At 33.0% G+C, this 24,811-nt stretch overlaps 2 protein-coding genes across 5 annotated transcripts; one reads left to right on the forward strand and one right to left on the reverse strand.

The window, feature by feature from the left end:
• Positions 1 to 1,220: 1,220 nt before the first annotated feature.
• Positions 1,221 to 11,619, reverse strand: LOC118047526 (ubiquitin carboxyl-terminal hydrolase 14). Of its 4 annotated transcripts, none has more exons than XM_035056847.2 (20): positions 11,287 to 11,608; positions 10,640 to 10,811; positions 10,119 to 10,231; positions 9,678 to 10,014; positions 7,755 to 7,849; positions 6,875 to 7,008; positions 6,735 to 6,791; positions 6,486 to 6,563; positions 6,335 to 6,389; positions 6,208 to 6,243; positions 5,743 to 5,823; positions 4,792 to 4,990; positions 4,651 to 4,708; positions 4,460 to 4,582; positions 4,267 to 4,355; positions 4,086 to 4,175; positions 2,942 to 3,112; positions 2,698 to 2,816; positions 2,410 to 2,542; positions 1,221 to 1,778 (listed from the first exon to the last, which is right to left on the reverse strand). In XM_035056847.2, exons 1-20 carry the CDS (start codon positions 11,380 to 11,382, stop codon positions 1,600 to 1,602), a joined length of 2,415 nt encoding a protein of 804 aa, XP_034912738.1. In that variant the 5' UTR covers positions 11,383 to 11,608; the 3' UTR covers positions 1,221 to 1,599. The 4 variants fall into 4 exon arrangements, with proteins under 4 accessions (XP_034912738.1, XP_073268692.1, XP_034912737.1 ...); XM_073412591.1 differs by having other exon boundaries at positions 4,460 to 4,576; positions 6,208 to 6,246; XM_035056846.2 differs by having other exon boundaries at positions 6,208 to 6,246; positions 11,287 to 11,607.
• A 6,148-nt stretch (positions 11,620 to 17,767) lies between these two features.
• On the forward strand, positions 17,768 to 24,704 carry LOC118047525 (tRNA (guanine(37)-N(1))-methyltransferase 1). Its single transcript, XM_035056845.2, has 9 exons — positions 17,768 to 18,778; positions 20,870 to 20,968; positions 21,795 to 21,914; positions 22,018 to 22,184; positions 22,822 to 22,892; positions 23,117 to 23,259; positions 23,640 to 23,751; positions 24,180 to 24,292; positions 24,441 to 24,704. The coding sequence occupies exons 1-9, from the start codon at positions 17,798 to 17,800 to the stop codon at positions 24,606 to 24,608; spliced, it is 1,974 nt and encodes a 657-aa protein (XP_034912736.1). The 5' UTR covers positions 17,768 to 17,797; the 3' UTR covers positions 24,609 to 24,704.
• The last annotated feature ends 107 nt before the right edge of the window (positions 24,705 to 24,811 follow it).

Consider the following 24,811-nt stretch of genomic DNA (forward strand, 5'->3'; position numbering starts at 1 on the left):
TTATTGTCAAAATTAGTTTGCATCATAAACCAATTACAATCGATATTAAAACCTTGATAGATGATATTAAAATTAGATGATTTTGAAGAAATAAAAAAAAATATAGGAGCGAAATTCTTTTCTAGAACATACGATAATTTGAAAAGTCAAAGTTAAATTACGTTGTCCATATAAACAAAACAAATTGACTGGCCATTATTGATAACTTTCGGAGATTATTCGGATGTTCAATGAATCAAATAATACGTAAAAACTCCCTGAGCCATGATATTGCCTTGTAATTTTTTTCTGCCGTAGTTGAATTGCATTATAATTTTTTTTTCCTAAGAGTGATGCCAAATGGGACTTTTAATTAGTAGTATGAATTATTTTTTAGTATAAGCTGTTAATAAAATGAAGTACACTGCCAAGATAATTATTTTTTACCCTCCGGTTCCTTTGATCCTTCTCAACACTAGTAAAAAAAATTGGACAATTAGAATAGACTTTTTACATCAATTACAAGGCTTTTAAAAACCCTTAAAAATCACTAAGAGCCTCGAAATAAAATGTGTTTTCCTGGTTTTTTATATAAACTAACGTAATCAAACTGGTTTTGATTCAGTTTTTATTTTAAATTTTAAAAAAATCAGATTTGTTTTTTAAGCAAAAATCAAACCAAACCAAACTGAAAATATTCACCCTCAAACACTGTTGAAAAATATTGCAACCCAAGTAAAAAAAGATATAACAAAAAACAAATATTGTCTAGATTATAGCCAAGCCAAGCCAATTTAGCTAAAAATATTATTGCCGCCACTCTTGACGATTCCCTTCGTCTTTCAAAGCAAAAACGTGAATTGGACAGTGGTTCTTCCCATTGCTTTCATGTAATCCAAAAGCATGGTCATCTTGAAGCTATCCAGCCTCAATCATATACCATATATAAACCCAATTATAAAAAGTAGGATGGGCTTGATTGTTAAAAGGCAAGCGAGTATACATCCTCAATGAGACAACACCTAGCTGCAGGAATAAAATGGACAGCAAATCTCCAGGTGGATTTGCAACAGACAGACAGTGTTCATCCTAAAATCGAACCCAAGAAAACAAAAATAAAGGAATGGGCTTCTTTCAAAATTCGTTTAAAACATTTACTGAATATTAAGAGCTTAAAAGGGTCAATTAGAAAATGTATTCTCTCTGTGAATTGCATAAAGTAGGGAGGCAGTATCAGTAAATAACAACAAAATAAAGTCTTTTTTGTTATCTGAATATGGAGATAACAAAAATCATGGATATTGACAGATAAAGGAGTAAGATGAAGGAGATGGCAGGTCATCACATGTTTCCACATTCAAATTCTAATACTTTTCACCCTCATATGTTCAATGATTTGATTTTTTCATATTATTTTGAAAAGAGGATCAAGTATATCTAGAATTAAAGTCACGTACATATGAAAATTGTTCTGGCCAAGAGGTAAGACTTGCTCCATCAAGCCACAATATGCAAGGCCAAGAACCCATGGATAGTCAACTGTCAGTGATCCAAAAGACTGAAATCTTGTTTCTTCTGCCTCTGAATCTCTCCCCCATCCAATGTCAAACCCCACACAATTCAGCTGTCAAGCCTCTCAAAGAAGTACAAATACCCCATGTCCTTGGGGGGGTTTATGGAGGCCGCAACCTTGTTGTCGTTGAAGATTACCCATCTGCCATCTTTCAGGACGTGAGCAACATAATGTCCACAGTGGGTAGAGGTTCCCATGTGGCTCACTATCCCAAAAAGCCCGTATCCTGCATTAAGGCACATAACCAACTACTTAATGCGAATGTCCAGCCGCTCAAAAGTGCTACCAAGATCAAATGCTAAACAGCTGGTCTTGATCTGAATGATCGATGTTATATGACTCAGATAAAGGAAACGATGCTATGTAGAGAAATGTATAATTTAACAGTTTTTAAGAAAATAACAGCAGATACTGGCAATCCATTGCAGATACATAACATTCCAATCAAATCTAAGCTTCTGAAAACTCTAGGAATAGAAATAAAAGCTCGAAAAGACTTAAGTAGCACAATTTGAAGAGAACACTATTGAACTAAAGAAAGTTGGGTTTTGCCTTGTCCTTCCAATAGTCAAAAGTCTTTTAACATTTCAGTATGGTAACCTATCTTTAAGTTGAACATTAAGTAGAACAGCAAATATTTAAGGGACCTCCATTAACGCCACTATAATGATTTCTAGTTGAAAAGAACGACCACGGAAGGGAAATGCAAATAGAAAATGTACCAGGCCACATAAGATAGATAGCATGTGCATGGGAACAATAAACATTCCATCGAAGCAGCCATGTAAGATTCAAAATATGTGAGCATTACAAAATGCTTATGATCAATGAAGTGAAGACAAGGGTTCAAAACTCACTCCCTCTTCCATCTGGTAATTCAGTGTCATCAGAAGTAGGTTTAGAGCTTGATGTGGAGGTGTCCATGTCAGATGAAACAGAAGCATCAGGATTGTTGAATATCCAATCTGTAGCTTTCTCAATGTCACCACCCTGGAGAGTTCCCACAAAAAATTCATGAAATAGTTTAAGTTTCACAGTTCTTTGTACAGCAATGTTGCCAAATGTAATCCTTAAGCCTAAAAGAACAAGAAGCATGTTGCCAAATGTAATCCTTAAGCCTAAAAGAACAAGAAGCATATCTTTACCGATGCCTTAAGTGCCTTTCGAGCAATTTCTTCTTGAAAACCAAATGATAGTAGAGTATCAACTTTCGATTGATCAACTTCATTACCATGTGCCCCTTGGGAAACAGGAACATCTATATCTGAAAGAAGGCATGTTACCATATCAATTACAGAAACTGTATTACTACCTCCTACATCACATCCGCCGAAGCTGGATCTCAGTAGAAGCTTAGTTCCCAGACAATGAAGCATACATTTTATATACCTGGGTCATCCATGTGAGCAAGCAACCAATTCATAGCCTCTTCTACTCCAACATTTGAGGTATTTATAGCAGCTTTCTGGCAAGGCAGATGATTGAACCCCATTGAGACAAGCTGGGCAACAATATCCTCATTGGCCACAGGGTTATTTGATTCCACCTCTGCCTCAGGGACTGTGCAGTATGAAAGCATGGAAGAAGAATTAAAATAAAACCACTCTAAATCTCTGCCCAAAACAAAAAACTGAGATAGATGACCATATACCACCATTAAATAGTGGTGACAACAACCCAAGAGCATAGGTTTCACAGATCAGAAACACAAGCATCAATCTATACAGCAATGCAACAATTTATTCTCAAAAAGAAAGATCAACAATTTAGTCTCTATGCCCAACAACTTCAATTTTGTTTCTTTTATTTGTTTGCTTGTTTATTTTTTGAGGGGGTTATTCAGCAGCAGAGGGACAAAAAATTGAAAAATAAAATTACTTGAGAAAACTTGTCAGTGGTTTTCTAATAATGGAAGAAATGATACAGGTCACCTTAATTCAGTTTACACATAGTGAGCAACTAACATGCAATCTCCTTGTGAACAGTTGATCAAATGATTAGTCGCACTGTCACCAGTGGAAATGCACCTCATAATTTGGTGGGAATTCTAGATCACTCATTAAGTTCAGCCACTCACCTCTTCCCCACACCTTCTCCCTAATTTGAGAATGGAAAAAAACAATTCAAGGCATAGGGTGACAAGTATGTAACGAGCAGAGCTGTTACAGCGTTGACAAATTGTGGCTCAGTTTGTGGCTCAGTGAGTGTTTGGGAATGCGGTAGCTTCTGTTTTTGGATGTCTTTCAAAAGAGCGTTTCACTTGAAAAAGCATGCAATCATTGATGCTTTTTTAGTACTTTTCAATGATTTTGATGTGATGATGTCAAAAATAAATAAATAAATTGAAAAAAAAAATCATTTTAATGTATTTTCAATTGAAAAACACCTTGCACCACAATACCAAATACCAAATACTTAGCATGTAGGATAACTTGAATGAATTAACCCATTACATATACAAAATTTATCCTAAATTTTCCATAGAAAAAAATCAAATAAAATAAACTTGGAAATTCCAAAGAGTATTGTGTACCCCCATCTGGTAACAACTCCTCCCCTGGTTGAAGGCCTTTGCTTCGCATGTAGCTGATATCTATGATATCAGGAACATCTATGTAGACATCTGAACAGATAAAAACAATCAACAATAATTATAAATCTGTATTTTAGAGACCAACAAAGTAAGAAAAGTGTTGAAGCCATCTAAAATTTACCAAGCTTTTTTGGCACCCAGCCTTCCTCCAATACAAATTTTCGCATGTGCAACACCAAATAATCAGGGAATGAAGTTAGACCAGCAGTCCTGCAGCATATATCCACAAAGGAAAAAAAAAAATAGCTTTGCATCAGGGTGTCTGAACACACTAATGACATCATCATAAACCAGAGAAATATCAAAAAGCTTACTTCAGTGCTGTTGTCTTAGCCTTCAAGGCAGTGCTATAGTAATCTTGTATCTCCTCTGGAGCTGAATAATTAGCAAGGCATGCTGCTAGGGGAACCCTTGGACGCACAATTTCATCACTGGACCTGAAACAACTCACTAAACTAAGACAAAATTTAAAGTAAAAACAGGATTGCTAAACATTTGTACTTACACATCCTTTCCTTCAGAAATCTTTTCTGCTTTCAATTTGTGGAAGGCTTCTAGTTCTTCTGAATTCCCACATACGTACACTGTTAACATATAACTCCAGGTATATGTTTCAGAGGAAGGAGATAGAACAAAGAAAAAACACCTTTATTGGTAGCTTCATGTAGGGGAATATTCAAAGAGAGAATATAGTCAAGCCTTTTATTGAACCCAACTTTTCCAGATGGACACAGGATACGTTCTTCAATTCCAAACTTGAAACTCCTTGAAGGATCCAACGCAGAACTCCCGCCATTAACACGTTCAACTTGATCAAGAAAGTGTAGGAAGAATTCCAATGCATCCTACAAATATGTGGGCATTATATTTCTCAAAATCAGTTCTTGAACAGAAATGGTTGTCTATTAGTCTCCCCACCCAACCGATATTTATTTATTTTTATTTTGCAGCTAAGTCGCAAAAATATTTAGTAAATTGTACCCTCTGCATGATTCTAAATATTTAATCACCAAATTGACTTCCTCTCTCCTAGATTTTTTAACAAGCCTCTTTATGCTAACTATGGCATATTTGGTGAAGGTTGAATGCATTTTTCATGGAAATGTTTCTACATGTATTTTCTTCTTTCCCAAGCATGAAAACCCATTTTTTCAAAACCTATTCTTTCATTTTAGGATCAGACAACAATGCAATGATCTATTTTGGATAGAGGTAGATTACACGAATCCCACACTCTACTCCCCCCCTCCAAAACAAAAAAGCAGCACACAAGAAAATTTATCTTCTTGCACCCAAAGAAAATGGTACAGATTTCTGTCAATTTATAAAATTACTGATGTCAAATATGATATGTACAAAACCCAGTTATACTATAACTAGAGCCTTCTTATTTCTTATTTTTGTCAACCAAAAAGGGGGGAAATTAATTCATAACCTCATAATTCAAGTTGAATGATTTTCAAATAGCTCGAAGGGAAGACTTTAGAAATTTCAGGATTCATATAGCTCCTTTATTATACAATTTAGAATGTTCATCTTCTAAAAGTAATTCATGCATGTGGAAAGCAACAAATTTGCAGTTTCCATTGATTCATACCTGTTGCCTCATGGAAGAAAACTCAGGATGGCTGGCAGCAATAACTGCTTTGAACATACGAGGGGGTATACCTTCCTGTTTCTATTATTAGAAAAAGGATAGAAGAAGATAAATGAGAGAGAAAATATAAGGGAAACAAAGTCATATAAGAAAAACAACTAAGGCATATTTCTAAGCAAAAAGACAATAGGGTGTGACATATACAAGAAAATCATACACATTGAGCTATAATCTGTGTTTTAAAAAAGGTTCCAACTTAACAAGTAGCTTATATAATTAGCTGAAAATTGCATTTGAAATGAAATAATTCAGAATTTGGTAACTATATCCATGACATTCAAAAACTTAAAATTCTATAAGAATTATAACAGATTATTCATCTCAAAATGCAATTTAAGATTTTTAAATCTCCAGCAACAAAATCCAGAGCTAATAAAAGAGGAAAAAGTTAAATAGAAAGCTTACGTTGGTTGTTGAGATAGCAGCATTCTCTTCATCATCCTTCTGGACAACAAATAAGAAAAATGTTTATCGGGAAGAAAAAAAAGTGATCTGTTGTATCAAGCACATCATATTGTCCCATTTTCCATACCTCGGGTGCTGGAACCGAGTATTTGCCGGACAGCATACCATGTGCCAGCTTTGTACTGCCACATAATGAACATTAGAGATGAGTAGCAGGAATTTCGTTTTATAATTATCAAGTGAAAAATTGCATAATATTTAATCTGCTTTATACTTACAGCTGCATATTTAAGTCTACAGTTGGATCAGCAGGAGCCATCTCAAATGCCATTTTTAAGCTTTGGTTAGTGTAGTATCTGATGACATTATTGCACCAAATAATGAACAAATAAGCACAATGTCCGACCTAAAAGTGATTGGTGGATGTTTGTTCACCACATGCATGTGAATGCAGAAACATTTATATACATATAAATATAGCTATCTATGAATATCTGCATTTTTACTCATATTTAATGTGGACTAACCGTGAATTGAAGGAACGTGTTGAGAACACAACTTGCATCGTTGCTGCCATGTAGCAGCTGCCAGGAAAAAGAAAATTAGTGAACATGAAAGCCAAACAAATGCATGGTTCAAGACATCACTTGATGAAGTCCAGGGTTACCTGTTTCCAAGATTCGCAAGTCCTGTATAACCAGGTCCATGAATGAGTTTCGAATCCTGTCCACTTTCCTGAATTCGGTTCCAATCAAAGTTGGTATTCTGGTCAAGTTCCCTCTCAGCAGTAGTCATTTCAGTCTGAAAACAAGAAATTGATACTGGTAGTTGGTCAAAACTGAAGGGTGAATCATTTTTGATGAGACATCATGGTATTAAATTATGTCAAAAACTGGCAACCTCAGCCAAAATGACAAAAAGATGTTGATAAATGAAAAATAATGCCTGCTCCTTAAAAGCAAGTGATGGATTGTGACAAAAATGCAGCAAACACAACGAAACATAAACCAATAGAAACACATTCCAAACCGCATATAAGACAAACCAGAGCTCTTCAGAGTTTAGTTTTACAAAGCTGCTCAAAACTTGACTAAAAATCAAAATCCTCCAACTTTGTTGATGGTTTCCAAACTACAGCTGCGAATGTGAAATATTGATGACCACTAAGACATGATATTGTCAAAACATATCATTGTGGCATAAAATATATAGACCAAAAACCGATCATGTCCCCATAATGCAAATGCATATAGATGGCCATCTTTACACCATTAGTTTTCTTATTCACTGTTATCAAAAACTCTACCAACTATGAATAACAAGAACTTCCCTGTAATACCCATATCAGCATCGAATAAATATAGGTATAAATTTCCTTAAGCTTCCAAATCAAGGTTAATGTCAAAAATAGTTCCATTTCATCCATCATCATAAAAGGATACAGAGAATGGCATGAAAATTGCTTGATAATAACATTAAAAAAAGGGTCAACCTAAATGTCAGATGTACCGCTTAATAGTTCACAGTAAACAGCACAGATGACTAACCTTTTGTAAGGCAGAAAAATCAATGCCGAAAAATGCCAAATGTTGTGCTAAAAGCGGGTCCACAACACTATCATCCTCTGGATATGAGAAAACATCTGAGCTACCACAATATGTACCCATGGTTAGTTCTGAGGTTGTGCAAAACAAATCCTTTAAGAAGAAACTGGAATGCATGGAATGTTCAACCAAAGACACCTTTTCTCTCTCTTCTTCAAATCAACAAGACAACACATCCATACAAGCAGAATTAACTATGGAAAGTCAGCAAAGCCCCAAGATTCCCAGGCTGTCTCTACCAGTCACTTGCACATTTGTGTATTGTCCATCTTAGTCTATGATTTTTATGTGTTCCCTTCAATGTTAAAGTTAGAACTCTTTCCTTTAACTAACCATTGGGCACCATTATAACATCGATTCAATAATAATAAGCCTTAATTTCATCCTTCAAGATTTTCCTAAGCTACTTAATTAAAAATAAAAAATTTGGCGTGGGGAAATTTCTTCCATATTCTTTGCATAATAATGTTTATTGCATTATTTCATTAATGGTTAAGATTTCTAGGTTTTGAAGAGTTTAAGAAGAGTCCAATATGCAATTTGATAAATCAAGCATAACTTTTAATCCATCCGTTGGATCGAGCTGAAATTTTAACAAAAGATTCTGAAGGCCCTGTTTTCTATTAGGTTAAAATTTCTTGATGATCAGAGAATGGAAAGGCATGCAAAAAAGGCTCAGAACTTACTGTCCGGGATTGTCCTTAATTACCTTGTTGTATTTGGATTCTTTTTAATATTTAACTTAGGACTTTTAATTTAATTTAATATTTTACTATTTAGAAATCCTAATTTTACATGGATTCTATTAATTAGGTAAGTTTTAATTAGAAATCTTTTTCTGTAAAGGATTTAGTTTTAATTAAGAATCATTTCCCATAAAGGATTTTAAGACTAATATAAATAGAGATGTCAAGTTTTCTTTAAATTTCTCTACAACGTCAAAATTAATGCTCGGTCGCTTGGCTGCTGCATTCTACAACATCCCATTTTGTTCACTTCTTTCAAATTTCATTAGAGACGTAACTGAGGAATACCTAGCAGCTTTTCATGAAGGCAAATAAATCCTCCAAACATGCTGCAAGTGCATGATTAGCATGTATCATCACAAAAAGTAAACTCCCCAGTTTCTGTTCTTTTAATGCTCCAACTTCCCAGTCTATGATTTCTAACTTTCCGCAGATTGCAATTGCATTTTGTAAATAAGCAATAATGCACCAACTACTTAAGGTAAAAGCTCATAACATCGAATTGTGGCAAAGATTTTACAGATAGATCCTATCATCTTCCCAAGATTACTGGACTAGGACATTTAACTTCTACAGATAAACCTTTTAGAAATCAGAAGCATAGATACACTGTAGAGATTGTGAGGTTTTATTCTAGCAGTACCCTTTGGTGCCTGTTAGAGTTGTCTGACAAAGATTTACGTATCACATACAATAGTGCACAATCATTAATCCACTTCATATTGTTCAATACATGCTATAATTTGTCCTCAGCAACCTTCAAATCACTCATGACACTCAATTAAAGAACATACATCAAGCAAATGGAAGGATGCACAAATTTTCATGTGGGCAGCTATCCTTTCGACCCAGCACCTAACTTCTTCCTCTTTTAGGAATCTACTCCTAGTTGAGAACACTCATCACATTGCTTAACAGTGTAGCATATACAATAACATTAAAAAAAATGGAACAATATAACTGCTTGTAATGGTGCAAGGAGTGAACAGATACAATTTTGACTTTGTACCCTTCATTCAAAAGATGCATGCTTTTGGCATTTATATGCAAGCACATAGCTAAGCAAAGAAAATTATTATATGGGAAATTTCAAACCCTTCACAATGCAAGCTGGCGTTACCTGCTGCTTCAAGATCAGAGGTTATTGTCCCAAGCTTCACAGCAAGAGGGTAGCTTGTCTCCTTGTAATGTTCAATGGCGTGGTTGTTGCCTCCAGTTCCATCAAAATTCTTTCGACCACAAAGAATCATTCCATCAGTAAGATTTAGCCACAAATTATCTTTTTTGTCACACTTGACACATTTCCATCCAGATGGTGGGACAATAACACCATTGTCAATCTGTGGTAGATTCATTGCATATGCACTAACTTGCTTCTTATCAGCTGTCCAGGCAGCGAGTTGCTCTTTCCTCTCTGCACCTTCAGCCATTATGATAGCATCAACAGCCAACCTTACCTGCGGTTTTAGGCAAACACTAGCCACAATAAGGTCTTCTTCTGGGTGGTAAAATTTTATTTATATTAAAAACTAAAAGAAATGACTAATGAACGATAATGCACCTTCTCTGGCAACTCCACTGAAGGGAATGGAAAAGTAACATAATCAGGTAATATAACTATATTGTGAGTTTCTTCATATTGAGGTTCATTGTTGTCAAATCCCCCTTCAACACCTACAAAAAGATAATTTATATATTTGTGAGAAACGTGGGGAAGCTATCTGATGGCAAGCAAAGAGGTGCTTTCAATGCTTGAAATTCTTTTTTTAAGCCAGTTCTTCTTATAAGCAATAGGGGGGTCAAAACAAAAGGATCTATACCAAAGCAGCACCACATCAAACCTGAAAGCTTAAATATTAGATTGTAAGCTTTCATTTCAATATAAATACACCTCTTACAAAATCACTCTCTAAACAATATAACAAATCCAATCAGATGCATGCTCTCGCTCTCGACAAGCTGTAGTCATTGGTGATTGCAACTCATAACCAAGTCTCAATATCGATTCCCACAATCTTCTCTAAGAACACCCCAGTGTATGATCATGAAAGCAGCAATAAAATTACATAAATATTTGATCACCTATAGCCAAAAGAGTTGGTTTCTTGGAAGGCCGATCTTCAGGGACCACCTTCCTGGTTTGCTTTATGTGTAAATAAACAGGGTTTCCAGTCTTCTCATAATTCCAATCCACATAATCTTTCCCAAAAGCAAGAAATGTGGTCATGTCGACAAACAACCCGCCTTCAGACCTCTGAAATTCATCAAAAAAAAAAAAAAAATATATATATATATATAAAGAATTCTAAAATTGCAACGAAATAACATAAAATTAAAAAAAATACAGAATAAAATGGAAATTTATTTCTCACTTTCTCGGGAACCAAATAATGAATGTTTGTTTGGCATTGTGATGCAGAGTGTTTTTTTCTTGAAAATACATTAAAATAATTTTTTTCAGAATTTTTTATCATTTTTCACATTAACACATCAAAATCATCAAAAAGCTTAAAAATTATGATTTTTCAAGGAAAACACACTTTTGAAAATCATCCAAAAATAAAAGCTATTGACGGGGTCTAAGTACATTTGAGTGAACCAAAACAACGTCACAGTAAGCAAGTAATGGGACTCAGTGAGTTATCATCTACATTAAGCAAATTTGCGGTCTTTTCGCTGAAAAATTGCAGTCTCTCGGAAAACAAGCGAAGAACAGATGAAAAGAATACCGGAGTTTCGAAGGAGACGCAGCACTCATGCTTGTAGATGCGATTAGTTGGTTCAGGGATCCGAACCCGAGAGAGATTCGATCGGAGCAGCTCCATAGGGTTTATCTTATCGAAACGTTAATTTTTGAAGAGAATTTCAGAGAGAGCTGTCTGTGTTTTCTATTATTTATGCCTCCATGAGGAGGCGGAGGAGGAGAGAAAAGAGGAGAATTTGTGCTTTGCCCTAAGAAAATGCAAGGTCTAGAGTTGATTTTGATTCTGATTTTGTGAGAGAGAAATAAGTAGTGAGCAGCAAGGAGAAGGGTTTTGTAGAGTTGAGAGCACACAGCACGTCTTTGAGGGTGTGAGAGTACTTGGTGACGTGGCTGTAATTGAATTTGGACGGGTGGGATCTTCGATTGGATTTTAACAATTGGGTCCATGATATTTGGTCCACTGTAACTATTATTATACTATGTCATTAAAACTTTCGGTGGAAACAACACTTTTTCTTTTTCGTTTTCTTTTTTCTTTTTTTTTTTGGTTGGGTACTTCAAACTTTTTTTTTTATCATCTCAATTTTATTTAATTTTTTTTTTGGTCTTTCAAACCTTTTTTCATTTGCTTTTTTTTTTTATCATGCCATTTGCTTCTTATTTAATAATTATTATTTGATTTTATAAAATTAACCCTTAATAAACTATGAAACAGTATTTAAAAATTTTAAATACACGAGTTCAAGTCAATATAAAATAAAAATATATTAAAAAAATAAAAAATATAATGAAGGAGAAAGACTTCATCTATTGTGGATTGCAATAGTTGATTCATAATGCTTTTTTTATAAAAAATTGATTATTTAACTTTTTTTATTTTCAAATTAATCATTTCACATTAAATTAATTTGTAATTGGATTTGATGTTTTATTTTGATTGATTTTACAAAGAGCTCTCACAATGCTATAATAGATTTTGATGTTGAGTTAATGCTCCATTTGGTATGATAAAATTTAATTTTATTGATTCAAATTAATTAAAAATTTAGAGATTTCATTTTAAATTGAAATAAATCTTTAGCATTTTTTCCCTAAAATATAATATTTTTATCTCAGATTCATGGCTTAGATTGAATTTAAAGAATTTATTGTTATTTATTAAAATATATAATTTTCAATTTATTTTATTAAATATATATATATAAACATTTGAGTTTACATTTAAAAAAATTATGATAAAAAGACATGTAAACAGTATCAACATGGTTTTTTTTTTACATTTCAGCTTTTTAATTTTATTATTTTCTTGTTTGTACTTTCACTTTTTATATCTTAAACCATATTTATTTTTTGCATTTCAAAAGTGTTTTTGAACCAATTTAAAAAAATATATTTTTTTAATTTAAATTAATAATTTTTGATATTTTTAGATTATTTTAATATGTTGATATTAAAAATAATTTTTAAAAAATAAAAATAAAAATAAAAATATTATTTTAATATATTTTCATATAAAATACACTTTAAAAAATAATTATAACTTCACTGCCAAGCACCCAAGACTTTCAATCCTGATTTAAGTAAAAGTAACTTGATGAAGCACAAATTTGTTTAAATTTGAGAGACATTTTCTTTTCTTTTTTCCTCAGCGGGGATAGAAACAAAAAGGTGGGCTCATATAGGAAATTTCCCTCTCATTGTACATTGTCTCACTTTTCTTTTCTTTTTTTCAATCTCGGATTTATTTGACCTTGTGGCTCAACATATATTTTTAAAAAATATATAGTTTTAAATTGATTTTTGTATATTTTTAAATCATTTTGCAATATTAATATTAAAAAAATTAAAAATAAACATTATTTTAATATATTTATAAACAACATACACTTTTAAAAAATTCTTTTACCTTTTTCTAATAAATCCTTCTAACTATTAAAAAAAATCCAATCACCTCAAATTTTTAATTCCTCCACTCTATCTTCTCTCACCACAATGTAAAAGTTTACCAGTAAAGTGTTTTAAAATGCTTTTTTTTTTTTTTTTTTTTGAGAAAAACGAGAGAAAAGAAAAGGGATGAAGGAAAAGGACAATCTTGAAATTTTTTTTTTTTTTTTACTCATTTATGAAAAAATGGGATGAAAGTGAAGGGATAAAAATTTTTAAAAAAAATTATTTTCATAAGCCAAAATAATTCGATTATAGAAAATTATTTATTTAATTCACTCTCATCACAAATCAAATAATTGTTTTTAATACACTAATATAAAAAAAATTAATATATTTTTAAATAAAAAATACCTTTTTAAAAGCACTTTATATATAATATCTTACACACTTTTAGTATACAATGAACTCTACTTATTTTAAACTAGTCTAATCACCATGCAGCACAATAATATCAACAATTCTATTGCATAAAGTATATACTTTAGATGGAATCCAATGACAATTTGAATGGGGTCTTAATAGAAAATTGATGAGACACAAACATAGGTTTTAGGTTTGGGAACCCTAAAAAAAATTAATTACTTTCTCTAACTTTATTTTTGTCCATTTCCACTAGAGTAACAAATCTTTTTAAAGCATTCATGATATTTTTTATTTTCCATTTATAGTCTATATGCTTTTTTAAAACAAATAAAATAAAAAATATGTTTGGTTGAATAATTATGTTTATTTTCTCCATGAATGATTTTAAAAAGCTAAAATAGATTTTTGCAAATAGTTTAAAATGGATTTCAATTTCAATTCTTTTTTATGTATAGATATCATGATATCTATATTATCACTACAAAACACTAATGATAACACGAGCACAATCATCAATGACACAAGATGGATTGAATTATTGAGGAGGGAAAATTAATAATATCTCAAGATGGAAACATTGCAAAATATTTTGAAAGATTTTGACAGGTCTAGTAATCATGGTTATCAAATTCGATCGACCCAAGGATTGACGTGGTTAAGAAGTCGGGTTCCATGTTACATGAGTTGACCCAGATCAACTCAAATCAACCCGGAAAAAATAAAATAAAAATTGAAGTTTTAATATTTTATATAAAAAAAAATAAAAAACAATTCATGTGAATACAGGTTATACATGTTATAAATAATTAAGTTTAAAAGATTATTTCAAAAGATTTTTTTATCTCACGTTGAAAAAACATAATTTTTTTCTTGTAAACATAGAGTATATATATTAAAAGGGTTTCAGATCCTACATTAAAAAAATACAATATTCTTCTAATATTTATATAGTGAATTTTGAAAATAGTTAAAAACCAAGCTAAAAAATATATTAAAAAAAAAGGGATCTCTGACTAGGAGAAAAAATACATTTGAAAAAAAAAAACATGTCTCAACAGGTTTTGACAGGTCACTCGGGTCACAGTTCAACTCGATAGGTCAACCAGGTTTTGTTGGGTTTTTGCTTATCACGGTCTTTTTTTTTTACCCAAACTGATCCAACTACCAAATTAATTAGGTCCCGAGTTAATTTGTTAGGTTGACCCAAGTTTAATAACTGTAGTAATAATAATTTTCAAGGATCTAACACAAAGACGTGCCTAAACTTCAAGGAATAAAATAACAAAGATGAAATTGTTTTGTTATGCATTGCTGCAATACCCACTAAAGAACAAACACTATTTATCATGTTAATATGAATGGAGGTTGGTGGGACCTCCGAACAATATATTGTAATTTGATGGAGAATGGTTGTTTTAAGAACATCCATTCTTGAAGGTTGTTTCTTGTTATGTTTTTTGGTTATGAAAGAATACTTATTAAAAGTAAAGAATATGATTGGAATATTTCTTATTTAAATATATATTTGTTGTTTTGTTTTTTTTTTTTTTCATATGCACAAGTAATGAGAGCATTGGGTTGGACAATAGGGTTAGTAATAATGAAATTCAAAGCTAACAATTTTCCAATGAATTACACACTTTTTTGCCTTGAAAAAAAGAAAAAAAAATCCCTAGAAATAGAAGATATGGAAAGAGTGGAAACTAGTGACAATGTTGTTTCAAAAGTACAAGCAATAATGCATAGGGTTTTTGTAAATTAATCATTAAAATGTTATGATTATCATTCATATCCATTATATTTATTTTTAGAATAACATTTTGAATATTTCATATTGCAAGCTTGAGCAAAGTTTTGAAGGAAGTTATTCTTTCTACTTCAAGTAAAATTACGATGCATTGTGATATGAGAAAAAATGTGGAATGTTATATTGGACCTGCTCGTTATACAATAAAATTAACAAAATTTGGTTTATGAGTTGAACCAATATTACATAAGAAAATGATGAGGTTTGAATTGAATGAAAGAAAAATTAGGATATAGAGTGGATATATTCCATGCTTGTAAGAGGAAAACCAATATGTGGAGTAATAAAAAAAAAAGCAGTTGAAGTTGTGTATCTTAAAAAAAAAGAAGAAAGAAGAAGATATGCTGCACATTTCCCTATTTAAAAAAGGCTATAGAAAGAAGAAGGATAATAAATAAAACAACAATAAATTAATAAATCAAATAACTCCAAATCAATTAAATTTGTAGAAACTTCAAAACTTGTTCATTAGTAGGCATCAACTAGTAAGCAAGTGACATATAGATGATAATTAATATGTTGGTAATTGTCAGACTTGCAATTTCTATTATAAAAACTAGAAACCAACAAAAATATTAATTTATGTTTTTTGTCAAGGCATTTTAGTACATGGTTGTAATCAAAATAAAAATCATCTAATGAATGTAATTTCTATAATCTTGAATTATTAAAGTCTTCATTTATATTTACAACATTATAGTATTTGATTATTTCTTGTGTATTGAGTTATATTATAGCATTGCTATAAATCTAGAATAATAAATCTAAAATAGTAGCGGAAAGTCTAGGATTTAAATCTAAAATACAAATTGCACACATTAAACTTAATAACTAACTTTAAAAAAAAAATCCTCTCAATTACGGCATATATAAAAGAACTCAAAATAATTAGCAATTATAATTAGAGTGTCATATTTGTTTTTCTAAAACTATGACACTAAAAAAAATCAAAATTACTAAAAAAGTAGGACAAAAAAAAGAAAAAAAAAAGAATTATTAGACGTCCATATTGAAGAAAAAAAATAGAAAATCAATCATTTAAAAGGAAGAAACATAAAAAAAATGTTTATAATTGTAGAAGAGAGATGTTTACTCTTTGAACGAATAGTGAAAGAAACTAATAAGATACTCAAAAAAAAGGTATAGGCTTCTTTCTAAAAAATATAAAGAGAAACATAAAATCAAAATAAAAATGATTGAAAATCATTACAATAAAATTGTAGGAGTGAATGAAAGATCAAATCGTGACATTCTATAGTCCAATATTATATACAAACATAATAGTAAAAGAAGTTTGGAGCATGAAATAACAAAATTTGAATAAGAAATCTTATAAGGGAATAATTAAGGTTATTAAAGATATCAATGCAAGATTATATGCCAAAAAAAAAAAAGGGAAATGATAAAGTGATATCTAATTTTAATTATACTATGTTAAAGACAATGAATAAGATTTTCAAATAAGTGGTAGTTGAGGTTAAAAACTATGTAGATAGAAAGCAAAAAATAAATCAAATCATAAGAGAAATGATCCTAAACAAAAAAGGAAAGATCCATAATGGCCAAAATAGTTCAATGTTAGGAATAAACCAAGAGCTAACCAAGGGAAGCCTTTAATGAAAAATGAAGCTCAGAGTAGTTTTTTTTTTTTTTTTGTTAATTACAAGAGTTCATCACCAAAAGATATGAACGAGAGAATAATTTCAAATAACCTAAAAATAAATGGACCTCCAAGTAGAGTTAATCTAGAGTACATTCTATGGATAATGAAAAAAACTTATAGATCCAGAATTCAATAAATACATAGGTCAACATATAGAATACCATGTATCCTTATCCTAATAATTTTAAGTTTTCAAACTTTACTTTGTTTAATAGTCGAGGAATTGTCTGTTATAAAACATATAGCAAGATTCATTTACTAATATAAAAAAGCATCTAATTTTAACTTTTCAAAACTAAGATTATTTTTAAATTTATTAACTGAAGATATTTTTACTTGATATATATAAATTTTCTACTTAATTCAATCTAGAGTTGAAATGATTTGTAAACTATATTTTAAGCTCAGTTCTCTGGGACAAAATCATAATTTGTATTGATTGATTCGGTGAAATTAAGCAATATCCTTAAAACTCTAATAGGTAATATGGTTGCCAAGCTATTTTGTTTAAAAATATACAAATAATTTATTATTGCATTATCTGTTTAGTAGTAATTATTTTTTAAAATATTTTTTATTTTTAAAATTTATTTTTAATTGATATTAAAATAATTTAAAAATATTAATTTTATTTTATTTTATTTTATAAAATTTAATTAAAAAAAGCATAGCAACGCCGAAGACAAACACGACCAAGTGTTGTCTTCGTTATGACTTGTGAGAACCGGTAAATCCTTTCTTTCTTGGGCTAAAAAAATGGTTAAAGCCAGAGACCCACTAAAAACCTTTCTCTATCCCCTCAATTTTACCACTTGGAACACCACTCATCCTGCTCTCAACAGCACATCCATTGTAAAAACAATGCTCACCAGACTCTTTCTCAGACCCAACTCAGTCATCCTCTCTCCAACTCACTTCTTTCTCTTCCCCAAACTCTCTCTTACAAAACCCACCATAGCCTCTAATGCCCTCCCATATGGACCCTCCCTTCGAAAGGGTAAAACCTCACTTAACTGCCCTCAACAGAAACAGCGGCGGCGGCAACAACAACAAGAATATCAATCTCTTTCTGGCCCAAAACCCCTTTATCAATGCAAAGAAGACCAGGAAGGTGAAAAAGAAGAGGAACCTGATGATGTTAATGTGATAAACGAGGATGACTTCACTCGGGTTTTTGATATAGCTGCACTTAGAGTTCCTGCAAAGGACTGTTTTTCTCTGGAGAGCAGAATTCGTGGCCATTTATTGAATTGGCCGCGGATTCGAAACATTGCCAGAGTACCTGGAGATGAAATGGAAGAAAGTATGGTTTCTTTGTTGGGAGAGAAAGGAAGTGAAGATGAAGAGAATTTTGATGCTTTTAATAGAAGGATTTATGGGAAAGCAGAAGGAGATGGTGAAGAACTAAGTCCTGTTTTGTTTAGGGAAAAATTGGCGAACGAGTTTAATTCAAGGGGGTTTATAAAGTTTAGGAATTTGGCAAAGATTTCGAGGCCGAAGAGGAAGAAGAAGAAGAAGATGGGAGGAAAAGGAGAAGAGGGGGAGGAAAATGAGAGGGAAAGGAGGGATGGATTTTCTGTCGTGGAGGTTGTGGAAGAGGAGGAAGGAGGGGATTGGAAGGGCTTGTTGGGGGATGAATTCAAGGGGAGGGGGAAATGGATGGGGTCGACGAGGTTGTTGCTTTTGGACGAGAGGTATGCGGAGAAGGGAGTGGATGAGTTGCCCCAAGCTATCAAGGTGGCTAGTCCAAATACTTAGTTGCTCTGTGAGTCAGTTTGAAGGTCTTTCATTTTTCCACACTGCAATATTATTGCTCTTGTTTTGTGTTTATTGTGTCTCGCCATGATTCGGGATTGTGATTTGCTTTTCTTGCGTAACTGACTCTTCAGAAGTACAATTAGCTGCCATGATACTTTGGTTGATGTTGGTTAGCATTTAGTTTTTTCCACTTCATGCTTGTCTTGTTCCGTGTTCTTTCCGTTAGCTCTTTTGATTTTGGCGATTTTGGCAGTCCTCTGATGCCTTCCTTACATTATTAATTGCGTGGCCTGTTCCTTTTCAGTTTCCTTGGCAAGCATAAAAAACAACTAATTGTTTCTCATTAAGATATAATTTGAATATCTTGTACTTAATGTGCTATTCTATGATTAGCTAGGGCATATACATTAGGAGAACAGTTGAACTTTATTAAGTATGATTATTTACCATTGTCACCTGGTCTATGCCCTAATTTTAGGACAGCTGATTCACTGGAGAAAAGTTTTTGCTGGTACTTAATTTGGGAAGCCAGTGAAACATGCTGTTTGATGATGGTTCTTTTTTGCCTTTTGTTAGTGTAGGATCTCAAAATTTTGTAGGATGCCATGTGGAAAAGAAGCAACAAGCGAAGAATTTAGCACAGAACATTCAGAAAATAGGGAAATAAGCATCTTATTTGCATGTATAGAAAAACATGTAACATTTTATGTGGATTGATTTTTGACGAGGCAGAAGAACCATGGTGTGGACTGTGGAGAGACCAATGCACTATGATCAAAGACAAGTAATTATATGTTTAGGCATGTTATCTGATGCCCCTGTCACACTGATTTCCATTTCTATGTGTGAAATGATTTTTGCAACGAAAACTTCTGTGATTGAACTATTGCAAAGAAAGCAATCTGCCATCTTCTCTCCCCATACCCTTTTTAGGAGTGGAAAATACTGCAGATTTATAAAGAAGGTATCTTGGAAAGGAGGAATATAAAACTTGCACCAAAGCAATGATGTGCGGTTGAATTGGTGCAAGAGTTGAGATGTGTCCACTTACATTAAAAGACAATTTTGTTGATTGAAATTGAACTGGTTATCCCACTCCCTGGTTTGTGGACCACTAGCACAGATGTTATTTCTTTTGGTTTTCACATTCAATCAGTAGGAAAGCATTATATTTAGCAACAAAAGTGGCAATCTGTAATGAGATGGTCAGTATTTGTTTTTGGTGAAACCCACACAGCAGATAATCAATCAAAAGCTGTGTTTCAAATCATAGGTTACTGGTTTGACTGACTAGGATCAGTGACGTGTTTCAAGATTGCCTGTATATTTCAACTGCTACAAGAGTTTTGCTTTCTTATTGTGTCGTAACCTACAGAAGTCAAAAGCATGCATCAAGATTCTGAGAATACATCAGAGTTGTCTAATTCTTGTGAAATATCGATAACAATCCCAGTGACCAATCCTGGAAGTTGATCATATTGATTCCAGGTGTGAAATATATGCAGCAGATATGCTGCGCCTTGATTGTTATATCTCCCTAAAATATTCATAGCATTATTGCTTTGGTGGGAGTTGTCTGACTGCTTCTTATGAGATAATTTCCTTTCCTCAGCCATTAGAATTTATGTCCTATCAATCTTCAATTTTCAGCTAACCTTAATGATGTATGCTTTTCATGTCACCTTTTACACAGAGCCCCCTACCTTGCAAATAGACTGTATGTAAATTGACAGTTTTTCTTTATAATTTTATTAGCTTTTCTAAATCAAATTTCTTTCCTTTCCAGCTTAGAAAATGTCTCATGCTTTCCTTTTCTCCCCTTCTTGTTTTATATGTGTACAACCTTGATATGGAAGTTTCAGACTGGAGTGTCTGGTGGCACTCCTTGTTCTGTTGCCTCAAAGGAATTTGCCCTATACAGCTAATTCTGCCAAACTGCAATGTGTCTATTCTTTTATTCATATAACATGCTCTATAGCATGACATAAGATTTATGCTTCAATGCAGTTTCAATTTTTTTTTTCCTCTTTGTTTTTGATTTACACCTAACATTCTCCTTCTTTACACCAGGCTGTGGCACAAGAAGCTATGAGAGGGAACTCAACTTCTACCTTTAATCTTGTTAGATGCAAGCTGACTTTGTTTTATGATTACTGGCAGATGAATGAGGTACAGAAAGGGTACCCACTTTTTTTGATGTGTTTGCTTGCTCTGTTTTGATGGCCAATCTCTTACACTTATATGATGTGAAGTAACTTAAGTGGATTTCCAACTCGGAGGATTTCTAGGTTGATTTTGTGTTTTTCTTTGAAAAAATACATCAGTGGGTATTTGTAAGTTATTCAGCAACCAAAAAAAGAGGTAAATAGCAGGTTTCCAGAAATGCATGTCCCATTGTTATTCAGGAAAAAAAACCAAAAGAAAAAAAGTAAGGAGTCCCTTTTGCAGAGCAGTAAATGGAACTGAGAAGTTTATGAACAACCCTCGCTTGGCTCAGCTTGTTCATTTAAAAGGGGACCAATTTCAAGCCTTATTTTAGAATCATTTAGCCCACATATTTTTATGCCTTATTGATTGGCTTGTGAACAGGTTTGATCAGGACACTGAAGATAGAGTTTTATATGCCATTCTATCTGTTTAATCTCTACACCCACCTTTTTTCTTTCCCTTTAGCTACTTTTATTCATAGTAATTTTGTTTATGTAAAACTATTTGCTTTGGTAATTAATGTTATTTTTAATTAAATAACCAAACTTGAACTTGCATGCTTAAAGAAGTCGAATCAAGCTGAGGTCATGTAGGATCCTAAGCTTGAGCTGAGTTGAAGTTTGACCATTGCTATTCTAATTCCAGCTGGGGTTGCATGCACTTAAACTTGGTTGACTGTGTACTGCCTTTTATAAGCTGTTGCCCATGAACGCACCATTCTCACACTGCACTGGGTTATTGGAGTGTTGCAAAATCATGTTGGTTTATAATAACTATAGTTTTACAGATCTTGGAGGCCTTACTGCCACGGGATATGATAATTCCATCAGCTTTTGAAACAGTTGGACATATTGCACATCTGAACCTGAGAGATGAACATCTGCCATACAAGAAGCTTATAGCGAAGGTTCATTCCAGGAACTTCTAGTCTTGCAATCTTGAAGATTAACCGAGGAATTGAAACGTATTTCCTGAACTACTTTTTTTAATGATTATATCTTCTCCTACAGGTAGTGCTGGATAAAAATAAGCCAAAGATACAAACAGTTGTAAATAAGATTGATGCCATACATAATGACTACAGAACAATGCAGCTTGAAGTTTTAGCAGGAAATCACTCCCTTGTTACCATGGTAGTCGAGAATGGATTACGGTTCCATGTTGATTTAGCAGCAGTGTATGTTCACTTTACTTGCAACATAATTGAGCATTCAACTGAAATATTTAGATGTTTGTTCTTCTCGAGTTTAGCAGAAAACCAACTTAAAAGGCACTTCTTTCTATTCCCTTCTCAGTCAGGAATCTGCATCATTCAGTTTTCTGTATTTATCATCTTATGTTTTTGAGGTCCATGTTTTGAACACCCAGTTGTCAGTATTGAACATTATTTTATAGTTGATACTCCCAAAAAACAGGCCTTAGCTGTATATATTGATAATCAATTAGGCCTGCTACATAATATGGAAGTGGTAAAGCTTTGACCATACAACAATTGTCCAGAAGCTGGTTTACAGGGTCTCAGGGGCTAACCCCCCCCCCCCAAAGCACCCAAATTTCCAAGGTTAAATTTCTCTGGCAGTCATCTAAAGTTTCTTTAACCTATACTGGATCTTATACCTCCCTCTCTCTCTACCTTCCACTGTCTCTCTATCTCTCTCTCAGCAGTTGCTGAATGATCTTTATGTTGTCCTGAGTGGCAGAGTCAGAAGTGGATGTAATTGAAAAACTATCTCCCAGAATTAATTTCAAATTTAATGTAACCAATAAAAGACATAAAGGCAGAAAGGACTTATGTTTTTCCCCCCTTGATGCAGCTATTGGAATTCCAGGCTTGCTAGTGAAAGGCAAAGACTTCTGAATGGCTTTACGCACAATGATGTCCTTTGTATGTTTTAATATTTACCTTTTTTTTTAACATACTTGCAGATTTTTCTTGTATGCTAAGGGTTGAAACTTGAGAGTTTTCAGGTCGTAGTTTTTTACCATTAGTCTGTATTTGAATGTAGCTGCTTGCTTGCTTGTATCTTCAAGTTTTTTGCTGCATCTCCATTGAATATTTTTATCAATGTACTAACCTGTTTCCGGCCATATTTATTACATGATTGATAGGTGATGTTTTTGCTGGAGTTGGGCCAATAGCTCTATCTGCTGCAAAGATAGTGAAACATGTATACGCCAATGATTTGAACCCCTGCGCAGTTCAATATATGGAGAAAAATAGTGTTCTCAACAAGCTTGAGAGGCATATTGAGGTATGATAGCGACTTCCATTTGTGGTTTCTGTAGTTTCCTTTTGCCTATATTATTTAGAGGATCATTCAGCTCCATTATAGCATTACTTCATAATTAACCTCTTGTTGGAAGTTTGAGCTGTTGAACGTAAATTCTCGTGAAATAAAGATGCATTAAGTTCAGTCAATTATGTTGCTCCCTAGTGAGCGAAGATACCATATAAAAAGCGGTTCTCATGCTGTCAAGCAGTGTTTTGTAGTCAGATTGTTTCATAAGTTATCTGACTTCCATATCTTTAATTCTATGGCATTAAGCTTGAGGTTAATTGTTGTAGGTATCTAGCTGCAATTGTTTCTTGTCAACATGCTTCATTATAAGGATATTACATGCCATTTTGTAGATCTTTAACATGGATGGAAGAAGGTTCATTGATGCTATGTATGCCAGTCGGAAAGCTCAGTCCATCACACAGGTGGTCATGAACTTGCCAAACGATGCAGTGGAGTATCTAGGTGTGCAAAGTTTTCCTGGACCAAACATTTAGATTCTAAAAATTGCATGCACAATCTGGTTGTTTCTATGCAATCATAATACATGCCATTAGTTTTCCAGTCACACTTTCTTTGATACAGACTTCTCTAAGAATGCAATAATTTTGTTTGTGGACATACAATAATGGGAAGCTACCCTTAAAAATACACTGCTGATCGAGTATTTCATTTTGTTTGAAGTGTACTTGCTGCTAAGAAACATGTACTTAATTTTCTTGGATAGCCTGTATGTGGCAATTGATGCTGTTGCTTGACAAGCAATTTCGTGCACCGAATTGAATTGAATAACCGGGATAGTTTTAAGCTAGAACCAGATTGTTTCTGAAATTGATGAATTCTGAGAATTACGTGATTCTTTTTATCTATGTTTTTTCCTCCTCTATTCACAGATGCATTCAGGGGGATATGCAAGGATAAACCCAAAGATAAAGAATATGCCTTGCCAATGATCCATGTTTATGGATTCTCCAAAGCTCGTGATCCAGAATTTGATTTCCACGAGGTCTGTAGCTAAAATCTCGAGGAATTGTACCATTTTTTCACCTTTGATAACTATATGCTGGACTTAGAGTGTGCAAGCCTGGTTTTTTACTTTGATTTTTCTTCAATTCCTGATTTTTTTTCACTTTTCCTGAACACTGTAAATGCAGCGGATAAGGATTGCACTGCAAGAGGTGGCAGTTAATGTAGAAATGCGTAGGGTACGGCAAGTTGCGCCTGGAAAATGGATGCTGTGTGCATCATTTAGGCTTCCTATAAGTGTAGCATATGCGCATACTATGTCAAGGATGCAAGCGCATCAAGTTAAATCCTTTTAGTTTTAATTTTCAAATTATTAACATTAAACTAAAAGGATGCTGTTTTTATTGTTCACTACATCACAAAATATTATTCATTTCAATAGATTTTTTTCCCCCAGACCCCCCCCCACCCCTAAATCTATGTTTCTTTCTCAAATTTGTTTCTCGGAGATTTCAACTTATCATTTATTGCAGTTTGCTTTACATGATCGGATTTGATG

This window comes from Populus alba, chromosome 11, assembly GCF_005239225.2.
Source record: "Populus alba chromosome 11, ASM523922v2, whole genome shotgun sequence".
NCBI classification, from domain to species: Eukaryota; Viridiplantae; Streptophyta; class Magnoliopsida; order Malpighiales; family Salicaceae; genus Populus; species Populus alba.

What these genes read in the sequence shown, in the direction of transcription:
- LOC118047526 (XM_035056846.2), bottom strand. Translation starts at nt 11,382, where the DNA reads ATGGAGCTGCTCCGATCGAATCTCTCTCGGGTTCGGATCCCTGAACCA. An exon ending in GTAGACTTAAATATGCAGCT is followed by an intron (nt 6,390 to 6,485) that starts GTAAGTATAAAG and finishes ATTATGTGGCAG; the next exon opens with TACAAAGCTGGCACATGGTA. An exon ending in CTGGGTGCCAAAAAAGCTTG is followed by an intron (nt 4,176 to 4,266) that starts GTAAATTTTAGA and finishes TTATCTGTTCAG; the next exon opens with ATGTCTACATAGATGTTCCT.
- LOC118047525 (XM_035056845.2), top strand. Translation starts at nt 17,798, where the DNA reads ATGGTTAAAGCCAGAGACCCACTAAAAACCTTTCTCTATCCCCTCAAT. An exon ending in TACGCACAATGATGTCCTTT is followed by an intron (nt 22,893 to 23,116) that starts GTATGTTTTAAT and finishes CATGATTGATAG; the next exon opens with GTGATGTTTTTGCTGGAGTT. An exon ending in AGCTTGAGAGGCATATTGAG is followed by an intron (nt 23,260 to 23,639) that starts GTATGATAGCGA and finishes GCCATTTTGTAG; the next exon opens with ATCTTTAACATGGATGGAAG.